Source organism: Balearica regulorum, chromosome 1 (genome assembly GCF_011004875.1).
Source record: "Balearica regulorum gibbericeps isolate bBalReg1 chromosome 1, bBalReg1.pri, whole genome shotgun sequence".
In the NCBI taxonomy this organism is placed as follows: domain Eukaryota; kingdom Metazoa; phylum Chordata; class Aves; order Gruiformes; family Gruidae; genus Balearica; species Balearica regulorum.
The window spans coordinates 56355036-56379619 of NC_046184.1; the positions used below are offsets into that span (position 1 = coordinate 56355036).

General features: G+C 42.9%; 1 protein-coding gene across 6 annotated transcripts in view; it reads left to right on the top strand.

Annotated features, from left to right (window-relative positions):
* MRTFA (myocardin related transcription factor A) overlaps nucleotides 1-24584 on the top strand; it is a 121131-nt gene that overhangs the window by 92307 nt on the left and 4240 nt on the right. For all 6 annotated transcript variants that reach the window (XM_075751783.1, XM_075751774.1, XM_075751760.1 and 3 more), the window contains 9 exons: nucleotides 918-983; nucleotides 16092-16147; nucleotides 17878-17953; nucleotides 18631-18792; nucleotides 20181-20356; nucleotides 20821-20976; nucleotides 21484-21737; nucleotides 22096-22267; nucleotides 22546-23661. In XM_075751783.1, the coding sequence (XP_075607898.1) occupies nucleotides 977-983; nucleotides 16092-16147; nucleotides 17878-17953; nucleotides 18631-18792; nucleotides 20181-20356; nucleotides 20821-20976; nucleotides 21484-21737; nucleotides 22096-22267; nucleotides 22546-23661 (2175 nt within the window). In that variant the 5' untranslated portion in view covers nucleotides 918-976. The remainder of the gene's footprint in view (nucleotides 1-917; nucleotides 984-16091; nucleotides 16148-17877; nucleotides 17954-18630; nucleotides 18793-20180; nucleotides 20357-20820; nucleotides 20977-21483; nucleotides 21738-22095; nucleotides 22268-22545; nucleotides 23662-24584) is intronic.

The window sequence follows — 24584 nt, forward strand, 5'->3', positions numbered from 1 at the left end:
GGTTGCAAATGGGTTTCAGTGTCTATTGATCCTCAGGTTGTCCTAAATTCATATATATTTTTGTGTGTGTGTGTGTGCGCACATGCATGTGATTTTTTCCTTCAGTTTTGAAAGGTCCCTTTCATATGGAAGCTCTTTGACTGTAAGAACATTCTCTAAAATGTTGCTTTGATTGTATAGTTTGAAGGGAAACTGTTGTTATAATCTAAATGTTGAAATTATGACTATTCCAGAGATTTGCATTAGGAAAAAAAAAAAAAGATAATTGCATTGCACACAGCTCATGCCTATGTTCTGTTACACTAAAATGAATAGGAAAAATTCTAGCGATAAGGGATTCCTTTTGCTGTGGAACAAGGACATTTCTAGATACATCCATGATATTTCACTTTTGTGAGATGTTTCTGAAGGTGAATTTCTGACTTGAGGAAGGAAATCAGCCTTGTAATTTAGAGTAATGACCAGTAATTTTGTCATATCAATTTAATCTGCACATGGTAATTAGAGTTTTCAGGAGTCATTAGCAGCTGGGGTGTCACTCTGTGTTTATTGGAGGACTGTCAGCCGGTGTTTTTTCTCTGTTTGTTTTTTAATATTAATGGTTTGGAAAGAAGTTGGTGCTCTAGAAAGAATTGAGAAACAGGCCTGGCTTTGTGGATTTTTATCACCCTGCCAAGACCCTGCGCAACTTCCTCTCCCTGTTGCCCGCAGCAGAATACGGAAACCTGACTGCTGAAGGCCACTTCTGCTATTGCAGTGGTGCAGGGGAGCAGGGTGGAAGGGGGGGTCTTGTTGTTCTGCTGCTCGCTACTGCCTTGGCATCCAAAGAAGAAAACAAGATGCGTTTGAAAATGTCTCTTCAGTTGTTTCTTGCACTGATGTGTTTCCTTCTCTTCCCTCTCTCTGCTGTTGTGCAGTGCTGCAGTTGAAGCTCCAGCAGCGACGCACACGGGAGGAGCTGGTGAGCCAAGGGATCATGCCGCGTAAGTATCACTTAAACTCTTTGCCTTGGTGTTTTTATGCATATTTTTGAGGGGAGGATGGTTTCACATATGATTTGAAAGATGAGACTCTCTGTTTCTGCATGAAAAACATCATCTATAAGAGCCCCACCCTGTCCCACCCAACTTGGTCCTTCTGAGGTGTTGGTACGCTAGGTACGGGGCTGCCTCCAACACTGAGGAAGGGATTGATGGCTCCAAGTGTAACTGTACTCCAAAACAATGTTTGTATTTGATCACAGTGCACAAGAGTCTTTTGGAGAACAACCTTAAGTTAGAAGTGCCTTATATACTTGACCCATGTTGGTAATCGCTCTTTTAACAGGCTTCCTGCCTCTGCAGTTTCTGTTCTTGTTTGTCAGCTCCCCAGACCTCTGAGGCAGTTGTAGATTTGTACGTACGTATTCCATAAACCGTCTGAAAACAGGCAGTGCGTACAAGATGTTAACCAACAAGGGACCCAGTTTTATGTTTGTAGCTAGAAAACACAGCTAGAAAGGGCCCCAAGGGCATCAGCCATTCCCCTTCCTGCAGGGGAAGGCACAATCTGCGAAGACGGAAAACTTTTACTTTGCTGGGTGGACACATAGGATATACTCTAATGCCAGGCTGTAATAAATTCACTGTCAGTATCTGTTGGAGAAGGTATTTTTTTGTTTTGTTCTCCTCCTTCCTCCCAAAATGCAAAAAGATATCTGACAAATAGTTTTGTCATGCTTTGGGTACCTCTGAACTAGATGACCTAAAGGTAACAACTTGAAGCAAGACCAAAGAGCAAATGGTTTATTTTTGAGGTCCTCTCAGTTTCACCTAAGAGCTTTAGTAAAAAGCAATGGTATATGTTTTCTTCCTTCAAAAAGTTTTCCCCTCCCCCATTTCACAAGCCTTCCTTGAAGACTGTGTAGTAATGAGGAGTTTCTCATTCCTTCTATTTCTGGGGTGCACACTGTAATATGACACAGTGATGTGACTTAGACTTTGCTAAAGGCATAAGGTTAGGCTGTCAGCTCACTCTCTGAATGAAGAGAACCTGTCAGCAGTACTCTGTCAGCTGAAGTGGCTCGCTGGAAGGCAGTGACATGCTCAAGGTGTTTCTGGGACCCCTACTTAAAATTCTGTTACCAAATCAAAAAGGAAGGATTGTCCTATCTGGATGTAGTACATCATGCCTGTCTTATTTTTACCTGGGGAACTCGTATACGTGCTTCTACAGAACACACTTACTTGCTTTTGGATGAAAGACTAGTGTACCTGCGACTGTGCCCTTTTACTAAGGCTTCCCAGAAGAAATTGTTCCTGAATTTTTTGTGGTCTCTTGCTTTAGATGGATACGTATGCAAATATGGTATTAATGTATGTTCAGTACTGGCTTTCTTCAAAGCGTGGCTGGCCAAACTTGTGATTCCTGAGAGGGGTCTGTTTTACGGGCCCTTTGAAAATGAGGCCCTTGCAAGTAATTCAAGTAAGGCACCCAGAGTAATTAGTCAGCCTTAAATTTGCTTAAAATATAGCCTAAATAACTACTCTTTGCAGACTTGTGGCCTTCGTTGCTTCGTTTGTGTCTCTTACATGTGAGCTTTGTGACGGACCAAAGAAGAATGCTCAGTGAAATACTGTGAAAATATTGGCGACACATGAAAAGGTCCTTTCTGCAATGGAGAAAAACTACTTTAGCAGATCTTTTCTAAACATGATTTGAAATTAGTTCCCTCCAAGTCATGGTATCATTTACCCATGCCTGCCAACTGGAAATAACCACACATAGGGAAACGTTTAAAACATTATTTGCCTGGGCCATTTTTAATGAGAAGATCAGCTGTAAGATAAATTGTGATACTTAAAGCAAAAGTCCCATTTTTAACCTGAGAAGTACAGAGGATGACTAGAGGCCATGCTCTTCCTGAAGGTGTCTCAGAGCCATGACAGCTTTGCTTCTGCTTTCAGCAGTTCAGAATAGACATTTTTACTGACTGCTGGGAATGTGCAGGTATCCTGTATTCTTTCATCTCTGCCCTGTACCCTCTGTCTGTGAAAACATTCAGGTACGTAATATTGTATCATTTACTGTATCTATTGTATCATCTACTACTAAACATGGCTATATTGGGCCCCATGTCTCCCTCCTGAGTTCGTTATTCAGGAAAGCTGCACAAAGCCCTTATGATGATTTAACAAAAGTATAGAAGTGAGAATCTGGAGGATGGTTTGGTGCTGAATTAAATGAGCTGGACCACTCTTTCCATGTGAAATGCTGGTTAGCTTAGCCTTTATTTTCCATCTGGAGAGCCTTAACGCTCTTGAAAGAATTGTGGTAGTTGCAGTTGTATCTACATTAGCTTTATAGCTTGTGTCAGGAAGGTACTTTTGAAGTGAAGCTCCTGATTGCACCTGCCTGCTGTACCTTGCTTTGCACCATGAAACGAAGGTTGAGAGTTGGATTAAATCGGGATGAAAGTAAACTCAAAAATATTCTGCCTACAGCTAATACGCATTCAGTCCTTGGGACCAGACTACAACTTGTCTGGTACCACACCTGTTTCACCTTCATGTATAGAGTGCGGATGTCAGTTCCTCAGCATCAGCTGTTTTTCTGTGCAGATTTTGTCTCACTGTGTTATCCTACATGTTCCTTTAGATTAGCCTTTAATAGAGATCAGTTCGTTGATCTTGTAGCCAAGCTGACTTGCAAAAGTCCGTGAATCAAGTGTGGGAGAAGTAAAAAGTTTTTGTTTACATTAAAAGCTATCTGGTGTGCAAACTCACTTTGGTACCTTTGGTTCTCCTGACTGCTATATAAGTCTTATGTGGTGTTTAGATTCATCTTGGTGCCCTAAATGAGAAATTGTATTTCACGCTTCCATCAACACAAGGCTTTTGGACACTGTAGACCGCAGGTGTGGGAGAAGACATTTGTATCACATTAAAGTGAGAGTGAGAGTCACACCACTCCTGCTTTGCTTGTTCAGAGCAGAGCTGGGAATTGCTTACTTTTGTTCCCATGTGGAATTTGTTTATATGGTAGAGAGGAAAGGCAAATGTTTCAACATTTTTTTTACCAAGTACACTTAATCTCTCGTGAATAACCTTTCCATCCCACCAGCCACCTACGGGAGAGCTACACTTCACTAAAAGATTAGTGTATTGTAGTAAGAAATAAAGCATTTGTAAGCAGTGACAGAGGATTCAAAATAATTGGGTTTTATGCTTCATTAATTCTTCTTGCTTTTCTGTTATCACTTTGTGTAACCTTTTACAAGTAGCAGGATTCATTAGTTGAAGATTAAAATTCTCAATTGCCCACAGAAAAGAGGTGGGAAACAAGTCTTCATCTGCATCTGACATACCTGTGATTTGAGCTAAAAGGGCTATATCTAGAAACAAAGCTGAGTTTTCATATTTATTCAGGGTTTGGCCTATTTTCTGATAGTGCAAATAGACAAGCTTTTTTGCTATTTGCATTTTTTGTAGCTATGCAGTGGTGATTTTCATCTTCTTGTCTTCATAAAATGCAAGCTACACAAAAACTGCTGTCTGTGCTGAACTCTTTGAACTCTGTCCTGCTGTAGAAGAACAGTCAGATGCTGTCAGCTTTTACAGTGTTGAATTTAAAGATTACAGCTATTGTAAGGTTTTTTTGGGGAAGCGCTAAACACTCAGCTTTCCACCTTTGAAAAGAACATTTAAAACAGTAGCTAATGTGCATCTGGGTAGAAAGACATGTGGAAAGTATCTTCAACTAAAAGAGCAAAAATTTTTAGGGGAAAGACATTTGGTAAATGTAGCAATACTCCACTTTGCAAAATATCTTGTGCTTTTTCTGTTTTACAAGGTTTCAAGCTTCTCATGCCTATTGTTTTAGCCATTGGGATTGTGATCTTCAGCTTCTGACTGCAAATACAAAATACAGACAAGCATGCAAGGTTGTCATGTGGCACAATCCTGCAGGAAAGCTGTAGCTGTGACCATCAGATTCACCTAAGCAGGTGAAACAGATGATGATGATCATTTCTGGGAATGTGTCTTGTGCTGCTCTATAGCAGTGCTGAAAGATGACACAGGCAGCATTTGAAAAGGGCATCGTCTGGACTGAAAGCTAGAAGGAGGCTGGCTGCGGTACAGGCAGTGAATTTCCAGGAACGTCTTTTTCGCTTTAATGTAGCTGATGTTTGCCAGTTTTTGTGCCCACATCCAACTACTCTGACTGCATGATTGCGTTCCAGGATGTGATATATGCAGAATGTGTGAATATACGTAGAATCCAAAAAGGATGGAGTTTGTGCTGTTTTTCTAATGTGACTTTTTTTTACAGGCACTGAGGTGTTTCCATGCTATAGGTCTGCCTTACCAACACTCCGATGCGGTTTTCTGCTTGGATGTGCAGCCTGTTAGTTGCTCGAGCATATCGTTTAACACAAGATTTGTGAATCTTGTGTTGCCGGGTTTCAGACTCTCCTGAGGAGAGTGTATTTTATCTCTGGTCTACATGAGAGGAATGCACCATAGTTCAATTGCAACTGTCACACAATTAGGAATGATTGTAATACAGCAGGCAGTCTAATGATTATAATCTCATTAGGCCTTTCATAGTTGTAGCTGCGTTTTTTTTTTTAAATGTAAGGTTAATGGAGAAAACTTCATATTTGTTATAAAACTAAAATACAGTATTTGGTTTTTTTGGGGGGGCTGTGAGACATTGCTTAGAATTAATCCTAGAGGAATTGCCATTTACTGGGGACACTTAGTGATTTAAGGATACAGAACACATTTTATGCTTTGGCATATCAATGTTGATTATCATCTCAGCAAAGCTTGTAACTGGTCTTCCACATCCAGCACAGCTACCATCACAAGAAAACAAGGATCTTTGAGGTATTGATTTCAGGAGGTGAAATGCTTGCCTCCTGTGAGTTTCAAAAATTAAACCATGTCTGTAGACTTTTGACACCTCAACCCCAAAATTTGGCCATATATCCACACTGGTGTTAGTGTAGGGTAGCTAAAAATGATATTGCTGCTTTAGCCTTTACCTGATAGTATAACCACTTCTCAACTTTAAAAAAGTAATTTGGTTGATGAAAATTATGCGCTTCCAACTTCATTGCATAGTTCTATATTTAATATTTTATTCATGTTCATGTTTTCTTATTAAGCTGCCAGTTTTAAACCTGAAACTTGTCAATATAGTATATGGGGCAGTAGTTGAAGGAGACCTTCCTTTCAGGATATAGGCAACTCCTGGTTCCTGTTACAAACAATAGCTACATCAGAACATACTAAATGTTGTCAAAAACAAAAGAAAACAAAAAACCCTAGCTTTTTTAATTGTTTAACTGTTAATTGTGAAATAGGAGCATCTTTTGATATATGTCAAAGAAAAGAGAGGCACTAAACTGTTGGAACATACACAGTTATCTACATGTGTAGTATTTTTTTATGGAAGGAACCATTGTGTAGTCATGCTGGTGACTTCAGGTGCGATTCTTAATGTCTCAACAATATTTTATCTTTTATGTAAAGGCTAGGATAGAAGATTAACTGCTATGCCTATGTGGAGTTGTACTGTTTCAGAAGTGTTGCAGTGTGGCTACGCAGTTGACATTTCAAGACTGTTATGTGTTATATTTGTACTGTGGATAAACCAATTGCTTTAACACCCTGAAAAAACTCTTCCTGCTTTACCTACCTCTGCTGTGTAACGTGTTCCCGTCATTCTCTCACTGCTTTACAGATCAGGTCTTTGTAGTGAAGTTCCCTGCAGTTTTTTGAATATATTTATAGTAACAAAACAAAAATACAGATTTTTACTTCCCTGCCATCTAGTGTCTGCTATTCTGCCCATTGATGACTGCTTCACTTTCATACCTTTTTTCCACAAACAAGCTGAAACTGTACTTTCATTTGAGATAAGGAGTTAAAAACAAATGTATGGACTGTAAATATCATTACTCCCAGACTTATTTAATAAAATGCCCAAACCTGTAAAGTCTTTAAGTTCTAAAAATAATAACAACTTTTTTTTTTTAATATTCCATTTAATCTCTGAAACCATGCTGTTTCCTGGTTGCTTGTGTACAGAATAGAACCTCAAATATAGAGGCTGCAGTGAGACTTTTGATATACTCAGTGTCATGCTCTGAGATTAAGGCTGGAACACTAAGCAGGTATTGTAAAACAAACAAAAGCTGTAGAAGACACTTGCAGCTGTATTTCAGTTCGTGGCATGTAGCACAGAAATCTGTAACTGGTTTTATTTTAATTTGATCATCTACCTGTAACTTGTATCCCAGGAATTGTTTGCTGGTTCTTTGACTTTGATCTCTTCTCTTGAAGCACAATTTCAAAGCCTTGAGGCTTTGTGTGGAGAAGGAGTCCATACATTTAAGCAAAGAGCCTCATTGTCAGGGGCCTAATAACTGCACCTGGTTTGTTTATATTTTTAGATAGCTGTCTGTGTTTGTTTTCCATGTGTTTATATCATTGGTGATTAATAAGACATGGCCAGAGTAGGAAAGTTCATTGTGTTAATAATGTAAATATGCTGTTGCCCTTTCTGAAGTTGTAGAAAGAAGGGCCGTGCTCAGTGGTTTGATAGGCTGCGTCTAGTCCTTGATCCCTGCAATGATAAAAGATTTAACTCTGCTGGTTGCAAGAGAAACATAATAATTCAGGGGAGTAAAATCTGGTATGTAATACAGCATTTTTTCCCTTCATGTTCCCACAGTCGTCTTAGGTTCATTCTTAGTCGTTGGCTGGGAATGGTCTCTCCTTTTTCTTCTCATGGCCCCACACCTTCTGCAGTCTGGGCACTCCGTACAGTTGTCAGAAGCGTTTGCAAAGGGGCAATTTTTCCATCCAAGAAGCAGGCATGAAGTCTAGCCTAGGAATGCATGGATCAAAGGGTTCCTGGTAGTATCTCCCTTTTCCTCATCAGTTTGGAGACAACATAATCCTAATTGTAATTAAGCTTTCTTTTATCTTTTTTATTTTTCAGTTCAGGATTTAGGTAATGTCTTTTGAATGCCAAGAGTTAATGGGGATGGATGGAGTGGGTCATACATTATCTGTATTTGCTGTAAATGTTCTTTGACACAAAGCTGTAGCCATAGTCACCCATAGATCTGATAGGTCACCATGGGTGACAGTTTCCATTTTGCTCCTAAAGAGGGTGAATCTTCTGAGAAATTACACATATCTGTTAGAGTTTAAATTAACTCAGTGTTGGACCTTGAAAAATCTTAGTCCTTTCTGTCGATAATTTTGCATGTTCGCTGTGACAAACCTCCACTTCAAGCTTTTCACATGGTTAAAACTAATGAAAATCTTACACTTCAGCTGGATCGTAAAGGAGATACCGCTGTAATAAAGTTACTGACAGTTTTGATGAGTTGTGGACGTGGGCTCTGGAGAGGTGCTTGGTTCAGGCGTTGGAAAGAGCTCAGCTGATGTGTGGCTCCATGGTGAGCTGAGCTGAGCTGAGCCAGGGTACCACAGTTGCACCTGTATGGATGCTCATGCAACCAGGGCAAGCTGAGTTCAGGGAGATGGAAAGTGGCTTTGTTTTGGGAGCAACAGCTCTGTGAGCCAGTATGCTGTGCAGGCTCATGAGTGTTGATGCAGGAAAAGGGGTGGCTTTATGAGGTAGAGTGTCAGGGCTTCTTCAGCTCTGGCTTCCGCAACAGCCTGAGACTCACCAAATAATCTAGCTAACATGACCTTTATTTGCCTGCTGTCTTGTCTGCCATATCTCTATTGATTGGAATAGCTGGGTAACTGGGAAGAATCTAGGAAGCTGTAGCATTGCAACGCCACGCTTTGGCCATGCTGGCAACAGTAACAACATGAGGAAGAACCTTTCTCCAGCCTTTCTTCATTTTGAGACTAGAAACACTCTTAATTCTTCAATAACAATGACATTGTGGTTGAAAGGTGTCACTGAAGGGCAAAGCTGCATTTATTTGGGTGCCACAGATGTGTTTCTCACCTTCATAAATATATTTGGATTTGTTTTTAGGTCAATCTTAGTTTTGAATTTTCTAATTTTATATATTTGGGGGTTTGAATAATCACAGTTAACCAGTTGTGGCTTCTTTTCTTATCCTTAACCTGATACTCAGATCTTAGCCTTAATCCAAGGGCTCTTAACCCATGCCAGGGGTATGAAATCACCAAGAATTCTCAAGTATGATCAGGTCTGTGTACTGGATGTGAAGCTCCCTGGAGCTGTGTTAAGGAGAAAAGGGTGCTGATGGACATCTTTCTATCACCTGTGTATTCCCTCACCCCCTTTTCATATTTCCACAGCATACTACTCTCTGATACTGTCCCACTAGCAAGATGATAGGTCCTTCTGTGCATGTGACCCAGTTTTGGAATACTTTTTTCTTCCGTGCTATCAGAAATGATTTTTGGAAGTGAGGTGAAGATGAAAGGAGGAAGAAAATGCCAACTGTCTTCATCTGTGGTTCAAGTTTTGGGCCTCTTACCAAATGCTAGACACGAAGTGCTATGGGATGGGAGCCCCACCCTGAACTGACAGAGGAAGTCATCGAGCCTATTTGCAGCACTTTATCTCATCTTTTTATGAAAACATAGTAAACAAGAGAGAGAAACTAGAATTTGGTTGAGAGCAGAGCTGAATAGCTGCAGTAGAAGGCCTCCTGCCTTTCTGAATTAACTCAGCATGTCTGAGGTTGGGTTTGGACATGACACACGCTTCTCTTTGTCACAGTAAAGGAAATTTTTACCTTTCCTTCAGGAACTGATCTAACTGAACAGCAAAATACTTGATTTAGTAGCCTTTGTGGAAACATTGCATGTTGTCTGACCAACTGATTTGCAGTTCAAATATCACCTTGTTGTCTATGATGAGCTAGATACCGTGGCAAAGGAAGGCTCGTGTGCTGTCTCTCCCCTGTCAGCCTACACATCTGCTAGCCCCCAGTAGTGATCTTCCCAACTGCAGAAGGTTTTGCAGCCCTTCCTCCCCCCTACCCCAGACACTTGAGCTATGAGGGCCTGTGAAGACCCTTTTGCCTTTCTTTCTTTCTTCCTTCCCTTTATTTGGTTCCTTGCAAACGTTAGTGTCTCCTGTCATCTGCATAAGCAAATGCAGGGTGTACAGATATTTTGACCTCTTTCTCTCAGCAGTTGGGTCAGTTCCCTTCCCCTGCTATGTTTCGTTCTTAGAGTGACTGAATTTGGTTCTGATTCCACTTATTTCTCACACTAGGTAACAGGAACTTAAAGATCTGCATATGACTATCTTTGAAAGCTTTGCAAGGCTAAAATTTGCTTTTGTACACTGCAGGATAAACCCTGAATAGAAATGGTTGAACCATTTTGCCCAGCTTTTTGTCTCTGCTGTTATATTGGAGATTCAGGGTCGATTCCTGGGCCTTGATTCAGTCTGTTTATAGCAGCACCTGTTTGATCCTTTGCAGCAATATCTCCCTTCACTCACCCATTGCTGTCTTCAAAATGTGGCTTGGGCTGAAGAAACACTGAACTCGTGCATTGCAGTTTTGGACCCTGTTTCATAGGAATTAATTCATTGCTTTGAAGCAAAGATTAGCAACTTCCATATCTGTGCTTTGTGTGGAAAGGTGTGCATCATTGTAGATGGTCCTGTGTGCTGCTGCTTAGCTTTGGGGGGTCAGATGGAAGGACGGTAGTTTCAATGTATAGTTGTAAACATTTTTGAAACAGGGTGGAGGCACAGAACAGTTGCATCATTGATCTCCAGGGAGATTTCTCATGGTAGCTAAGGGTGTGACCACAAAGATACTAATGCTTCAGGAATTCTGGTGATGAAGCATCAAAATGGTCCACAAAAAGTAGTAGAGAGACAAAAAACTGGGATGTATGTGGTGGGAATTTCATGAGATCCTTGCTAGCCAGCCCATCTGTGGTAGGAAAATCATGTCCTGCTGTCAAGTCATCTAAAGGTGAGCCGTAAAGCTCACCCTTCTAACAGTAGATGCTGCAAATCGCCAGATGGTTGTCTGAGTGGGACAAAAGTATGTACAACTCAGGGAGGGGCACCTGCTGGACTGTGCTGTCCCAAACCCTGTTGGTGATGCTATTGTCCCTTCTATCACTAAGCCATTTTTAGTGCTTGTTCGGCCATTTGTAACATCAGGCTGTTTTCCGAAAATGGATGGGACAATCTGAAGACACAGGGGCCGTGGTTCAGCAATGCAGGGGCTCCTGCTGCAGCACTGGCCTTAAACCCAGCCTCTCGTTTCTGACTTTGTCTGGCAGGGCAGTTTTTGCTCAGTTTTGCTGACGCTATTATTTGTGGAGCCGTGCTGTAAACCAGCATACCAATCCAGGTTAAAATAACTCTTTCAAAACAACTGTGATCTGAGTCCACAAATGGTTTTGTCAGCATAACTGAGGGCTAACATGCTTTGTCCCAGCCGTAGGTACAGGAACGAGGGCAGAAAGTGTAACGGCAGTTTATTGACAGTGGAAACGACATGCATATATCATGTAGAAACAAAATCAGGACGGCAGACAAAAGGTATACCTAACTGAAATCGGGCATTGCAGAAGTTACTTCTGCATTCTCAACTATTTCAGTAGAAGAGAAAAATAAAGGAAATTTTTTCTGCAACAACGGAAAACAAAAATTCTCAACAGCTAATACTACTGTTGTAGTTTGGGAAGTTTGGTTTTTCTCTCTGGGAGCACTCTATTCTCATCAGGGCTCACCCAAAGTTTTGCTGGCAAAGCTGGCCACGCAGTTAGCTAGTTCAAAGATTCGAACTGAGTTAACTAGTACTTCTTGTTGGGGAGGAACAAGTGCCTTGGGGAGGTGCTGGAATTTCTTTATGGTGACAGTTCCCTAGTTCAGCTCCCTGCCCAGTACTAGTACAGTTGGAGCATCAATAGCAAGGCAGAAATGTGTGGGACATGGGGGAGGGGGGAAAAAAGAGATCATTACTTAAGCTGGACCTACCACCAGACTAAATATTTGTTGAACTGCCTCCCCAGGAAGTCAGGGTGTTAAATGTCTTTTTGCACTTCTTGGGTTTAGTAGGGTGCTTGACACAGGCTCGCTTGATATTTTTGTAATCAAGCTGGGACAACTCGAAGCTGTGTATGCAACTGGTCAGAGAAAAGTATTGGAGTAAAGGCTTGGTGTGAGACTGGGAGGATGTGTTGAGCAGGACTTTTGGGTGCGAATGGGAGGGAGAAGGTCACTGTCTGATACTAGTCAGTGTTTTGATGTGAACAAGGGAATACTGCACATATTTATTAAGCTTGCAGGTCCGTAGGTTGAATGGACAGGATTGGGACTCACAATATTTGGAGAAGCTGAGAAGTACAGGACAAAACCAAAGACAAATGCAGAGTTTCTACATTTTGGTATGTTTAGTCAATGGCATGGATTGAGGATGGAGAACAGCTGGCTAGATAGCAGCTCTGCAGAAGAGGACTGGAGACCATTCATAGTTTGAGAGCCAAGCACAAGTGAACATGTTATGCATTTTATGTACACAAAAAAGGCAAACTGGCTGGGACATATAACTGCGAAGTGTTATTTAATAATCATTTAGCTCTACAAAAGCAGATAAAGCCTAGGCTAGAATATGAACCCAATTTTGGGTTTGGACACTATACTTCAAGAAAAATGCAGATCAAATGGAAGGAGTCCAAAAGAGAGTAAACAAGCAAAGGTCTGGGAAATGTTGTCTATTAGGCAAAGCGAAACAACTGGCTTTGATCATTTTATGTAACAGAAGACTGTAGGAAAACCAAAGTTTTCAAATATATAAGGATAGATGCAAAGAGGAAGAGAATAAATTGTTCTCTGTAGTGATTGCAGATAAGGCAGGGAATAATGAGTATAAATTGTAGGAAGGGAAATGTAAGTTAGATATTCAGAAAGGTTTTTAAATAGTAAGGACATCTATGCACTGGGATAATTTCTCTACAAGAATATTGCATTTTTTCATGAGAGGTCTTCAAGAACGGGTTAGACAAAGTACTGTAAGGAATATTTTAGTATATTTTATCCAGCCTGAGCAGTCAGAAAGCATTAGGTGATTGGAGCTTCTTCATCCCTATTTTCTGCTGCTTCAGGTACCAAGGGCTGTGGGCACGAATCCTGTGTCACTGATAGAAGTGCTGCCCCATGCCTACCTGGTTACCACGGCTTCTGCTCCACCACCTAAGCCACTCATTTGCGTTCACCGTCAGACTGAGCCAGAATAGCTGAAATGGCTGAGAACAGTAAAGCTTTGTCAATATGGGTAATTTTGAGTGGAATGGATAAAGCAGCACTCAGGTGAGCAAGCCAGAAGGGTACGAGGGCAGGAATAGTTTTGCAGGGATCAGTGCCAAGTAGCCGGGAAGGGCAGTGGTAGGAGCTGGAAAAGGAGCATATCTGTATTGTGGGTCTCCTGTAGAGCTTACCCAGAGCCTTACCACTTCGGAGTTCTTCATAGTTTTGGTTTTGTTTTTCTTTCCGTTTGCTATAGTAAACAGAGTTCCTCCATAGCTCTCGCTATGTGGTCATTTCAAGCCAGAAAAATGTGCGTGGCTTCGTTAACTTCGAATGGAGTATGATTTTACAATTGACGCCGCCTTCTGACATGTCAGCCCCATCCTAGATTGCTGAGGGAAGCAGTGAAAGATTTGTGCCCTCTTGACATTTTCAGAGGTCAAATATGAAGTCCTCTGTCATGCTGCCAGCCCAGAGAACTACAACCCAGTGCTTGTTTCCAGAGGACTAGTCATGAGAGACTGAAATTGTTCTTCACAAGATTCTTCCTGTAGCAGTTTTACATTACTTACTATTTAATGTGTATGTGTTTTGGGGGAAGGTTTTTCTTGCTATTTGCTCATTCTTCTTGCTTTGTTCTTCTGTATGCAAGAATTTTCCTGGACTACCTGTGACATCAGCTGAACTCCTGCAGTTGACTTCCCTGACCATTTGCTATGGTCCGGGAAATGTCACTTAAAGTTCATGTGCTGCCTCTTACTGATGGCAGAGGTAGGCAGGAAGGGGAGAGTAAAGAATTACTGCCGTGCCTGCACATTCCGGTGGTAGAGAGCTATGGAATACTCAAGATGAGGCCTGCTTCGCTTGTCTCCAGGGTACATTTTTATACCAATTTATATATTGCATGGTATCTTTGCCAACCTGAACTTTTATTTCACTTTTCTGTGGTATGCATACAATGAAAGAAATGCGTGCTTATGTTGAAGCATGTGTATATTCACAAGCAGTTCGTACGGCTTGAAAAGAGTATTTCCCAATGTTACTTGTTGCTTGCTCTTCATCGAAGTGTGATGGTCAGACTGCCCAGGAGATGATGTCTCAGCTAGCCAGTGAAGTTTTTTGTATTATTTTTGCAGTTATTGCAAAACCATATCTCTACGCTTCCTTTGGTTTATCCCAAAGTGCAATCAGTGCACTCCCATTTCACAGCTTGCAGAACGTTCTCTGGTGTTTTCTCTCCGTTAACCAGATTGTACAAAACTATCTTTAATCTAAACAGGAACTCTTAGACCCATCATTGTAGGGGTCTGTATACTCACATGTTATGGTTAGTTTTCAATTATTATTAATTTATTCTACAAATTATTCTTCATTCACTTCTGTAGTCTGAATCCCATCTATGATGCCCTGGTATGTTCAGAATTCCTGGTATATGGTCTAAGTTCTACTTTTTACCCCACTGATGTGAGAGACTGTCTATATTTTGCAGAACTTGTGTCTGTCTTAACACTTTTTCTTTGGCTACTCCATTTTGTTCTGTAGGAAAGAGTTTAGAAGTCTACACATGCATTAGAAGTAGTTTCTTACATTGCATTTATGCAAGGGCTTTTATTTTTTAATAGTCTTTTGAGATTTGATTATGAAGTTACATTTGAGAAATATTTAATCATTGGTCTTAAGTGACAAATAATACAAGTAGACTATATTTCATAGGACCTAGATGCAATACTTTATACTAACTGTACAAGTTTAGATTTCTGTCTTGAAAAGATTGCAACTTATCTTTAAAGCTGAAATTTTCTAACTGTGCTGTTTGATGGTAATTTAGAAACTTCACCAGGCAGTTTTAAATTTGAGTATTTCAGAAATATGAAAAGAAATTATTATGTTCCCTTCAGCTAGTTCTGAATACAAACCACAATGTGATTGTTTTAAAAAACAAGCTACTTGCGGATTTGAGAAAACTGTGAGGAGCTAGCAACACCATTGTCACCCTCTTTCTCTGGTTTTACTGTGGGACGTGAGCTTTGTGTGCTCCAGAGGAGCCAGGCAGAGTGAGAGATTCCTCCAGGGTTAGTACGGTCCTGGACAGCAGAGGATCAGTTTCTTAAAACATGATCCATTTTGGCTCTGGCTTTTATACTGGGCCTGAGGGGACAAGGAGGTCTGCTATATGGAGAGCTGCTCTTAATTTCTCAAGTCTTGGTTTTCTGTCAACAGACAGATGTACTTTCCTGTCCAAGTGTTTCTGTTCTCACGATAGTTTCTGGATATATATATATATATTGCATGGAGCAATATATATATGTTCTGTGGACCTGCAGAATTTGCAGCCAACCCTTGCATGTACACAAAACACAAGTGCAGATTAAGTAAAGACTTGCAGCTTCCTTTGACATTAAAAGGTAGTAAAGAGGATTTACAGTTCATTAGGATCCTCCCCATCTTTCCAACCATTTCACCTATATCTTCAATGTTTCAGTGCCATTCCCTTATTTAAAGGTCCTGGATATCTTACTCTATGTTGAAGCTTGTAAAAGACATTTGTTGGGGGGCAGTTTTGACTCATGTTCTTGGACCCAACTTTGCGAACAGTGGTTAATTCGACTAGGAGTGTACCCATATTAGTCTCTTCAGCGGCCCACAAAAAGTCCAGGTCAGTTCCTGTAGCTCCTGTGCTGTCAAATGGAGTATGTCAATTCACGTTGCTTTATACTAGCTGGAGATCTGGTCCAGTATGTTGAAAGATGCAGGAGGCAGTTGCTGTGGTGTGTTTGTTAACTTCGTTGGCCTGAAGGGATACGCAGTGAGAGAAACTTCCATTATTCTAATTCATTCTCTACATGTTTTCCTCTCAACAGCTCTGAAAAGTCCAGCTGCATTTCATGAACAAAGAAGGAGTTTGGAGCGGGCCAGGGTAAGATGTAATATTGTCTTTAATGTTTTGGGAAAGTCAGAGGTAGTGTGTTTTATGTTTTGGGCATACTGTAGCTGTTAATGAGATGCAGAAGGGAATTGTTCATATTCTGGACGTAATACAGCAGTATGTAGTGAGAGATGTATTGGATGGGATGTTCTTTAGTGTTTAAGGCCAGGTTGGATGAGGCTTTGGGCTACCTGGTGTAGTGGAGGGTGTCCCTGCCTGTAACAGGGGGGTTGGAACTAGATGGTCTTTGAGGTCCCTTCCAACCCAAACCATTCTATGAGTCTATGATTCTTTAGCTTCAGTGTGGTGGTGGTTAACCCCCAGTGAACTACTTGTGCCTAAAAACCATGGTAAATGGTGCCTGGATTTCCCCTGGAGTCTTCTTTCTGGAAGTCACTGATATTATTCTTCCCTACTGTCCATATATTTTACATTTTTATTTTTATGGTGTCTGTTTTGTCCTTAAAGGCTTCTATCATGTGGAGCTCAATTCCACCTTTGAGGAAGGTGTATGGTTTCTCTGTTAACCTGCACATGCTATTGTTTATCTAGGGCATTAGAAATTAAAAAATTAATAGAGAGGATCCCCCCGAAAATCTTGTAACGCTGAAATCACACAGACTTCTGGCTCTATAAAAAGAGGAAGCCAGACGTCACACTTCATGTGGCACCTTTGCTAACTGGGGGGGTTTCTTGATGATTTCTGTTCCTCAAAAGGCCTCTGGGGATATTTTTTTTCTGATTAGCCTACAGGGGAATAAAACCTCTTACGACTGCTGGGCTAAGTTTTGTTTTAAAAGTGAAATCAACATAAGTAAAAAAATAACAGCTGTGATTACAAGCTGTAAGGGAGTGTTAGCACTTTAAACTGTGGAAAGATTGGTACAGTTGACTTTGCATTAAGACCAGTGTCCCAAAGGCTTTTGCTTCTTCCTCCTCTTTTTTTCCTAAAACCTTCTTATTAAGTTAATATTTTGGTGTGGGCAATTGAGCAAGTATAGTGCAACTTTCCGATTAATATTTATTTTCTCCTGATGGCCCGTCCTGATGGCCAGCACTTACCAGTCCGTTACCCACTGCTCCCAGATTCCTGAGCTGTGTAAAGGGTAACATGCTCAGCCCAGACAGAATCATCTCTGTACATTGCTCTTTGGTGCATTCTCCAAAGACAAAAGCTAAAAGCAGGTCTGGAAATGAAATTAGTCTTGTCATAGCATTTAGGGTCTGCCTGCCAAGGGGCTGCATGGGGCCTTTAGCTTAGTAAATAACATATCTTTAAACAAAAAAAGGAGTATGCCCAAAGAACAAGTCAGCCCTGAATGGCAGCAGTATATGAAAGTATTTGCTGTGAACAATGGAACCGGTGCATTTATCTTGAATGTAAAAAGAAATGTCTTTAATTCCACCCTGACACAAGTTAGTGGTGTTGCATAAAGGGGGGAAAAGAGGGCTTCAGCTCATGAGGGAGTCCTTTCCAATTTTTGTTCTGTGGGGCAGCAGTGCAGTTAGACTGAGGTGATTACAGTAGAAGGTCATCTTTAGAATAAGCTCATTCTCTGGGTACTCTGGGGCAGAAGATATGCCCCTTCTCTGTTCTGTGTTTATTTAGATCTCAGTAACAACTAAACATGGTTGTTTCTCTTGTTTGTGCTGTCCAAGATAACCTCACTCCTGTGTCTGATCAACTAAAATTGGTTCTTGCTTGTCTATTTTTGCTGCAGACAGAGGACTATCTGAAACGGAAAATCCGGTCCCGGCCAGAGAGATCAGAGCTGGTTAGGATGCACATTCTGGAAGGTATGACACATTCTAAACAGGAAGACATCAACCATAAACTTTATCTTAATTACATATTTAACAGCTTTCAATTTTGTCTCTGACCCCCAAGTCTTTCTTGCGTTTGGGAGTGGGCAGAAGATCGTGCCTGTTGCATGATTTCTTGGGAGGGATTCAACTCTGCTTGCACGGAGATTCTCAGAAGAATCTGTTAGATGAATTCAAATTGTGGAGTTTTATGTAGCTGAGCAACAACGAAATAGAATGACCATGGATTGCTCTTCTACTGAGGGAAGACACCGTAAAATATCCAAGAGGGAGTGAAGCAGATTTGATCTAATTAGTAAGCACCTCAGTTTCAGAGAGGGAGTACTATGCTGCTGCTGAGCACCACATCTTTGGGCACAACTGAAAGGGAACAGATGAACGAGAATTAGGTGACATCAGTTCGAAAACAATGAAGTTGTCCTATTCTAGAGTCACAAGGACTACCGTAGTTATCTTTATAACTTAAATATACATAATGTCTATAATATCTTTATAGTGCATAGTTATCTATTGGTATCTGGGACTATTTTTCTGTACAGTTATTTACTGTTATCCACAGTTACCTTTCTGAATAGAAGTAAAATACTGGTAAAGCGCATAGGTTGTCCATTGCTGGATTGATGCCATTTTATTTACTTTCCCCCGAACAGAGACCTCAGCTGAACCCTCCTTGCAGGCTAAGCAGCTGAAGCTAAAGCGAGCCAGACTGGCAGATGACCTCAATGAGAAGATAGCACAGAGGCCAGGTCCCATGGAGCTGGTGGAGAAGAACATCTTGCCTGTGGAATCGAGCCTGAAGGAAGCCATTATCGGTAAGGCCAGAGGAGGATCTATGTTGAGGGTGTTTCCCACAGGTTGCTGTGACTTCCTGTCAATTGACCTGCCTGTCTAAGAGAGTGCAGTCCCGTGGTTGGTCTTGTTTTCCTGCCTCAGAATCACAGGCTTTCAGCCTGAAAAGGGTTCTGAAAAGTAGAACTCCCTCTGGTCCAGATGGTGCTACAGAGACATTAAATTATAGGGAGTCTGGACATCCCAGAATAACAGGAATGCAACTGCATACCGTAAAGGCTTGAAAGACTGTTAAAGATTGCATTCCCTAGATTCTCTCCTTAAAAATCCCTCTCTCGGTATAACATGTCAGCAACCTTGGTCAGGGAGACTCCCCTGACTAACTCAGATCAGGGTGAGGAGACAGAATATAAACAGGTGTGATGAAACAAAAGCTGTCTGTGAACTTGAAAACTTCAGAGGGTTCAACCCCTTTAAAAATAAACCAGAACAGATGTAAATCATGCCAGTGCCATTCCAAGGGCTGAAAGGAATGCTGAGGAATAGCCTTCCCACTGCCTCAGCAGTGCTTTTTCCCATCTCCCCAGACTGAGCGGTCTGTGTGTGCCTGTGGTTATTCATCCCCTTGAACACGCACAGCTACTTTAAAGACAAATGGGACACAACTGTGAGCAAAACAGAATACTTTTCGTGAAAAGGAAAAGGACATTGCTGTGGGAGAGCCTGGCTTCACTGTTGCACAAGAAGTGGTTGAGGAAGAGAAAGAGTAAACTTGTGAACTGGAGCATTAGAGATGCAGCTTCCTTCTGACTGAGCAAAGTACATCTCTCTGGATTTCTGTTGTTTTTACATTAGCTGCAAATTGTACACTCACCTGAATTTATCTCCTGGACACGTAGATAGACAGAAATGCTAATAGCAGTCAGGGCCACCACTTAATCCATAGCCCTTGTTGCTTGTAAGACTAGAGGACAATTTGGGATTCTGTCTTGAAGAGGGATTCTACCTTCCACCACAGAGGATGAACACCAAAGAACCCATGACTCAACCTTACACTGTCTAACCTTCTTCTTCTTTGGGGCCAGATGATGATCAAATAAGCCATGCCACAGATCTGGGTTTGGGCAGAGTTAAGTAGCTCCTGTTATACTTCCTGGTCTTGTTTGGGTAAGAAGCAAGGGAAATGGTTCACCCCAGTCTGTATCATTTTATTCTACTGATAGCAGAGATGAATGTAAACACTTAAAACTGATCCAGTTTGGGCTCTGTTCTCTCATTTTTAGTTGGTGCTTTAAGCACAACTCAAACACAACTCTCTCCATGCCTTCATTATCTTTGTGAAACATCTAGCGTCAAGTGAAATAATTTCTTATTCCACTTTAAAGACCACAGTTGATGTTTGTGTTTTTAGTTGGACAGGTGAACTATCCAAAGGTTGCAGACAATTCCTCCTTTGATGAGGACAGCAGTGATGCCCTCTCCCCAGAACAGCCAGCCAGCCATGAGTCCCAGGGGTCTGTCCCATCGCCGATGGACTCCCGGATCTGTGAGCCTCTCCCTAGCACCACTGGCACATCACTAGCTCAGGTGAGAATGGAGGTGGCCTCTTGCAGTGCGCTGGAGCTTCACAGCTACTGCTGATTTATGGCAGAGGATCCTAAAAAGTGAGACTGAGGGATCCTTAAAAGGTATAGTCTGTGAGATTTCACAAGGGGTCTTAGCTCTGTGTGGTGTTGGAGAAGTCCTCTGGTTATTCAGAAGCCCCCGTAGTGGTGCCACATGGGGAAGGGGGGCATCATTACTTGGTGATACAGCCTGTGTGCGACTGATTCTGGCAGACAAAGCTGGGAGATACAGGTGTGGGATTTTGATTTCTTTTACTCCCTAAGAAGTTGTGCTGCTTCTCAGGGACAACTGAAGCAGTGGGTTAAAGGAGTCTAATTAATGACTTGAAACTCTGCTGCTTCCCTGTAAGTGGACCCTTCCTGCACTCTCTTAAACTGCTTCCCTCTTCCTATGTGTATTCATTATGGCTTTTTCTGTCCCTCCAGGGTACGTCCCAATTGCAGATCAGCGCAGACTCCAGTGAAACACTTTTCCTACCTGAACAACCACCCCCACCTCTGCCACCTCCGCCTCTTCTGCCCCCTAGTCTTACCAATGGAGCGGCTCTTACTGCTGCCAAGCCCCCACCAACACTCATTAAGGTACTGTTTGGGCTGATTTCTTCATTGTTGTAGTCTGAAGGAGGATAAGATGGTTACTCTGAAGAAGGTTTGGAGTTGGAAGTATTGTGTTAACAGATGCAAAGGAACGAGAGCTTATTTCTCACTAGTTTCTTCCTCTGACACATATATATAGTTGTAACATATTAAATAGGTTTTTCTGTTCCATCATGTATTCACCTCCTGTAAAATGGGTCCTGAATGCAAAATGTTTTGAAACAATCAGTGTTATCCATCAGAGTCAATGGGTCCGCACTGGATGAGCAAGTGAGCTGGTGTGCTAGGAAAGCTGTCACCTGCATTATGGTGCAGTGTAAGCTGCTGCGGGTGCTGTGACTATACTGTTGCCTGAGTTAGAGAAGCGTGGAAAGCCCCTGAGGTCAAATCTGCAGAATTTTGAAATGAAAATCCCAGTGTGTGTTCTGGTTTACATGGGCTGTTATTTCAGTGTTTCCATTCTTATTTGCTTCCTCCTTTTCTTCTAAATAGCAAAGCCAGCCCAAGTCTGCTAGTGAGAAGTCTCAGCGCAGTAAAAAAGCCAAGGAGTTGAAGCCGAAAGTCAAGAAGCTAAAATATCATCAGTATATTCCCCCGGACCAAAAGCAGGACAAGGGAGCTCCTCCCATGGATTCATCTTATGCCAAAATACTGCAGCAGCAGCAGCTCTTTCTCCAGCTTCAGATCCTCAACCAGCAGCAGCAGCAGCACTACAACTATCAGACCATCCTGCCAGCCCCACCAAAGTACGGGTCCTAAATGGCAGCTCTCTCTTAGGAAGCACTTGCTTCCCCAGTACTGTTATGGGAGACACTGTGTTCTGAATGTGAGGTGTGGCGATTGGGTGTAACGCACTCAATCTTGTCAGGTTACGGTGGGCCTCAAAAAGGGCTGGTTTCAGACGAATGGGACAAAAGCAGCTGAAGTGAGTCGGTTGGCAGAGTAACGGGCATGGATATAGTCAAAGGCATTGGTGTGCTTTAATGTCTAGGGTGGCACTAGTGACCCCCCAGATGTTTCTGAACATATATGATTGTTGACACTGAGGGCCTCTGGTGCCTTTCCACCTTGGTTTTGATGCCTGTGTTTTTTCTTTCCCTGCAGGCCTCCAGGAGAGCAGCAGAGTGGTGCCAGTGCCCCTGCTGTACGCAATCTCTCTGCCACAGTCAGCAGTGCGTCTTCAGTATCCTCTGGTTCCGGTGGGCTTATGCGACAAAACAGTAATGCTGCAGTGGGCAAGCCTGGCCCTCTCCCTGCCAACCTAGATGAGATGAAGGTAAATGTCCTGTGAAGCTGTGCAGCCCCTTTTTTGTCATTGTCAGAGGGCAGTACTGAGCGATGTTGCTGTCCCAGAGCAGGGCTGAGGTGGACAGACAGGAGTTAGTGATAGCAGCTGGTGTTGCTACCCTGCAGTCTGTGCCTGAGGTTTGTTAGCCCGCAGGAGGGTCCGTTTAGTCCTTTGCCCCACGGCTCTGGTAGCTGTTAATAGTTGCTCTGGTTAGAATGTATGTTCTCTTAATGTTGCCCTCTTTTTTTTTTTTTCCCCCATATTAGGTAGCAGAGCTGAAGCAAGAGCTGAAGCTGAGGGCTTTGCCTGTCTCAGGCACAAAGACGGACCTGATTGAGCGTCTCAGAGCTTACCAAGAGCAGAATGGTGCAGCCAGTCAAACAACCCCCACTCCCAAGCCCAGCACAGCAGCCATCCTCCCAAAAGCTGCTGAAGTGGTGGTAGCCTTCCCAGCTGCCAGGCTGAGCACAGGGCCAGCCCTGGTCACCACTGGCATTGCACCAGCAGAAGTAGTTGTGGCCACAGTCACCGGTGGCGGCGTGATGAAGTTTGGCAGCACAGGCTCGACTCCTCCTGTTTCTCCAACTCCTTCTGAGCGCTCGCAAATGAGCACAGGGGACGAGAACTCGGCCACCGGAGACACCTTTGGAGAGATGGTGACTTCCCCCCTGACCCAGCTCACCTTGCAGGCATCTCCAGTGCAGTTCCTGGTGAAGGAAGAAAGCTCCAAGTCTGCCTCCTGCAGCGTAAATGCGGCACCCAGGTCGGAGCGATGTAGCATTGGTAACAGCAGAGATGCAGAAGTTAGGGACAAAGACCAGATGTTGCAGGAGAAGGACAAACAGATCGAGGAACTCACCCGCATGCTGAAGCAGAAGCAACAGCTGGTTGAGATGCTTAGACTACAGCTAGAGCAGGAGAAGCGCTCTCAGCAGTCACTACCGGCCCCAGCGGCTGCAGGAGAAGGAACAGCCCTTGCCTCCAACCCAGTAGCATTTGGCACCCAGGTCAAGAGTGAAAACGGTTTCCTGAGTTGCCAGGCTGCAAAGCAATCCAGTGGCCAAACAGACCAATTCAGCCCTGCACCAACCACTAGCCAAATGGACACTTCGAATCCAAGCCCAGTGCCAAAGAAAGCCGTGATGGTGAAGCAGGAGGTGCCAGCCGTGGAAGCAGAGCCACCGTGCCAGTCCCACAGCCCGCGGCTTTTCCTTGGCCAGCAAGGGAGCGCCCTGAGCGACCTCATCAAGGGCACCCCTCCCCCCACCCTCATCACCGACTCCACAGGGACCCACATCGTCCTCACCGTGACCAAGCAGAGCGCCGAGAGGCAGGGCCTCTCGCCCCATGGGAAGGCAGGGAGTAGCTGCCCGGCCTTGCAGGTAGGCAAGGGTTAGATCACATCCCTGCTGCAGGCAGTCGGCTTCCTCTCCCCCTCTTCCTACTCCTGTGGTTCGCGTTACCGTAGGATGACTTAATGCGTTGGAAATTGAATGCAGTAAATGCTAAATTGGCTGAGTTGCTTGCTATGATGGCTGGTAGTTCACGGCTTTGTAGAACAGAGCAGTCTAAGCAGATCTTCAGCAAAAAGACTGGAATTTGACAATGATGAACTGTGTACAGCAATGCAGGATTGGCTGTGTGCATCACAGGCTGTTCAGCATTCTTCCAAACACGTGGTTCTGCCTTTTGTCAGGCAGGATCTCGGGCTTGGAGGACAAGGGCTTGCTGCCGCATTTCACTAGTTTTTGAGAGAAACACTATGCCTGTGGTAGTAAAAGAAGCAGAGTGTATTTCACTGGGTCTTTACTGGAGAGATTGTAGTCGCAGTGATACATAGGTCACTTTGTCTATTGAGAGCTGAAATCAGACCCTGGGAGCATAATTTTTGCTTTTCGACTGCTCTTTGTTTTAATGTGTGTCAGTATTTCAGTGTTAACAGTCTTTCAGCAGAGATGATCTACTATTCCCCTGTTGGCATAAGCTCAGCACTTAAAAGAAGTGTTCTGAGTGTTTCTTCCAGGAAGGGATAAATATGCCCAGGTTTTATGGCATAAGTCAAACCCCAGCATCCTCCTCGGCATCAGACAAGATTTTAATTCTCTGCTGCCACATTTCTTGCACCTTTTGCAGAGCAAGTGGCAGCGTCTACCATCAGTGGTGGGCACTGAGCAGGCTGCACTTGCTGTGTAGCAGTGAGATGCCAGGCAGCTGTCTAAATATCAGTGTCCAGTGTCACCCTTGATACCCCAGGGTATCTCACCTGAACTCCAGCCACTGCTCCAGAAGGGCACAGGTCGCGTGT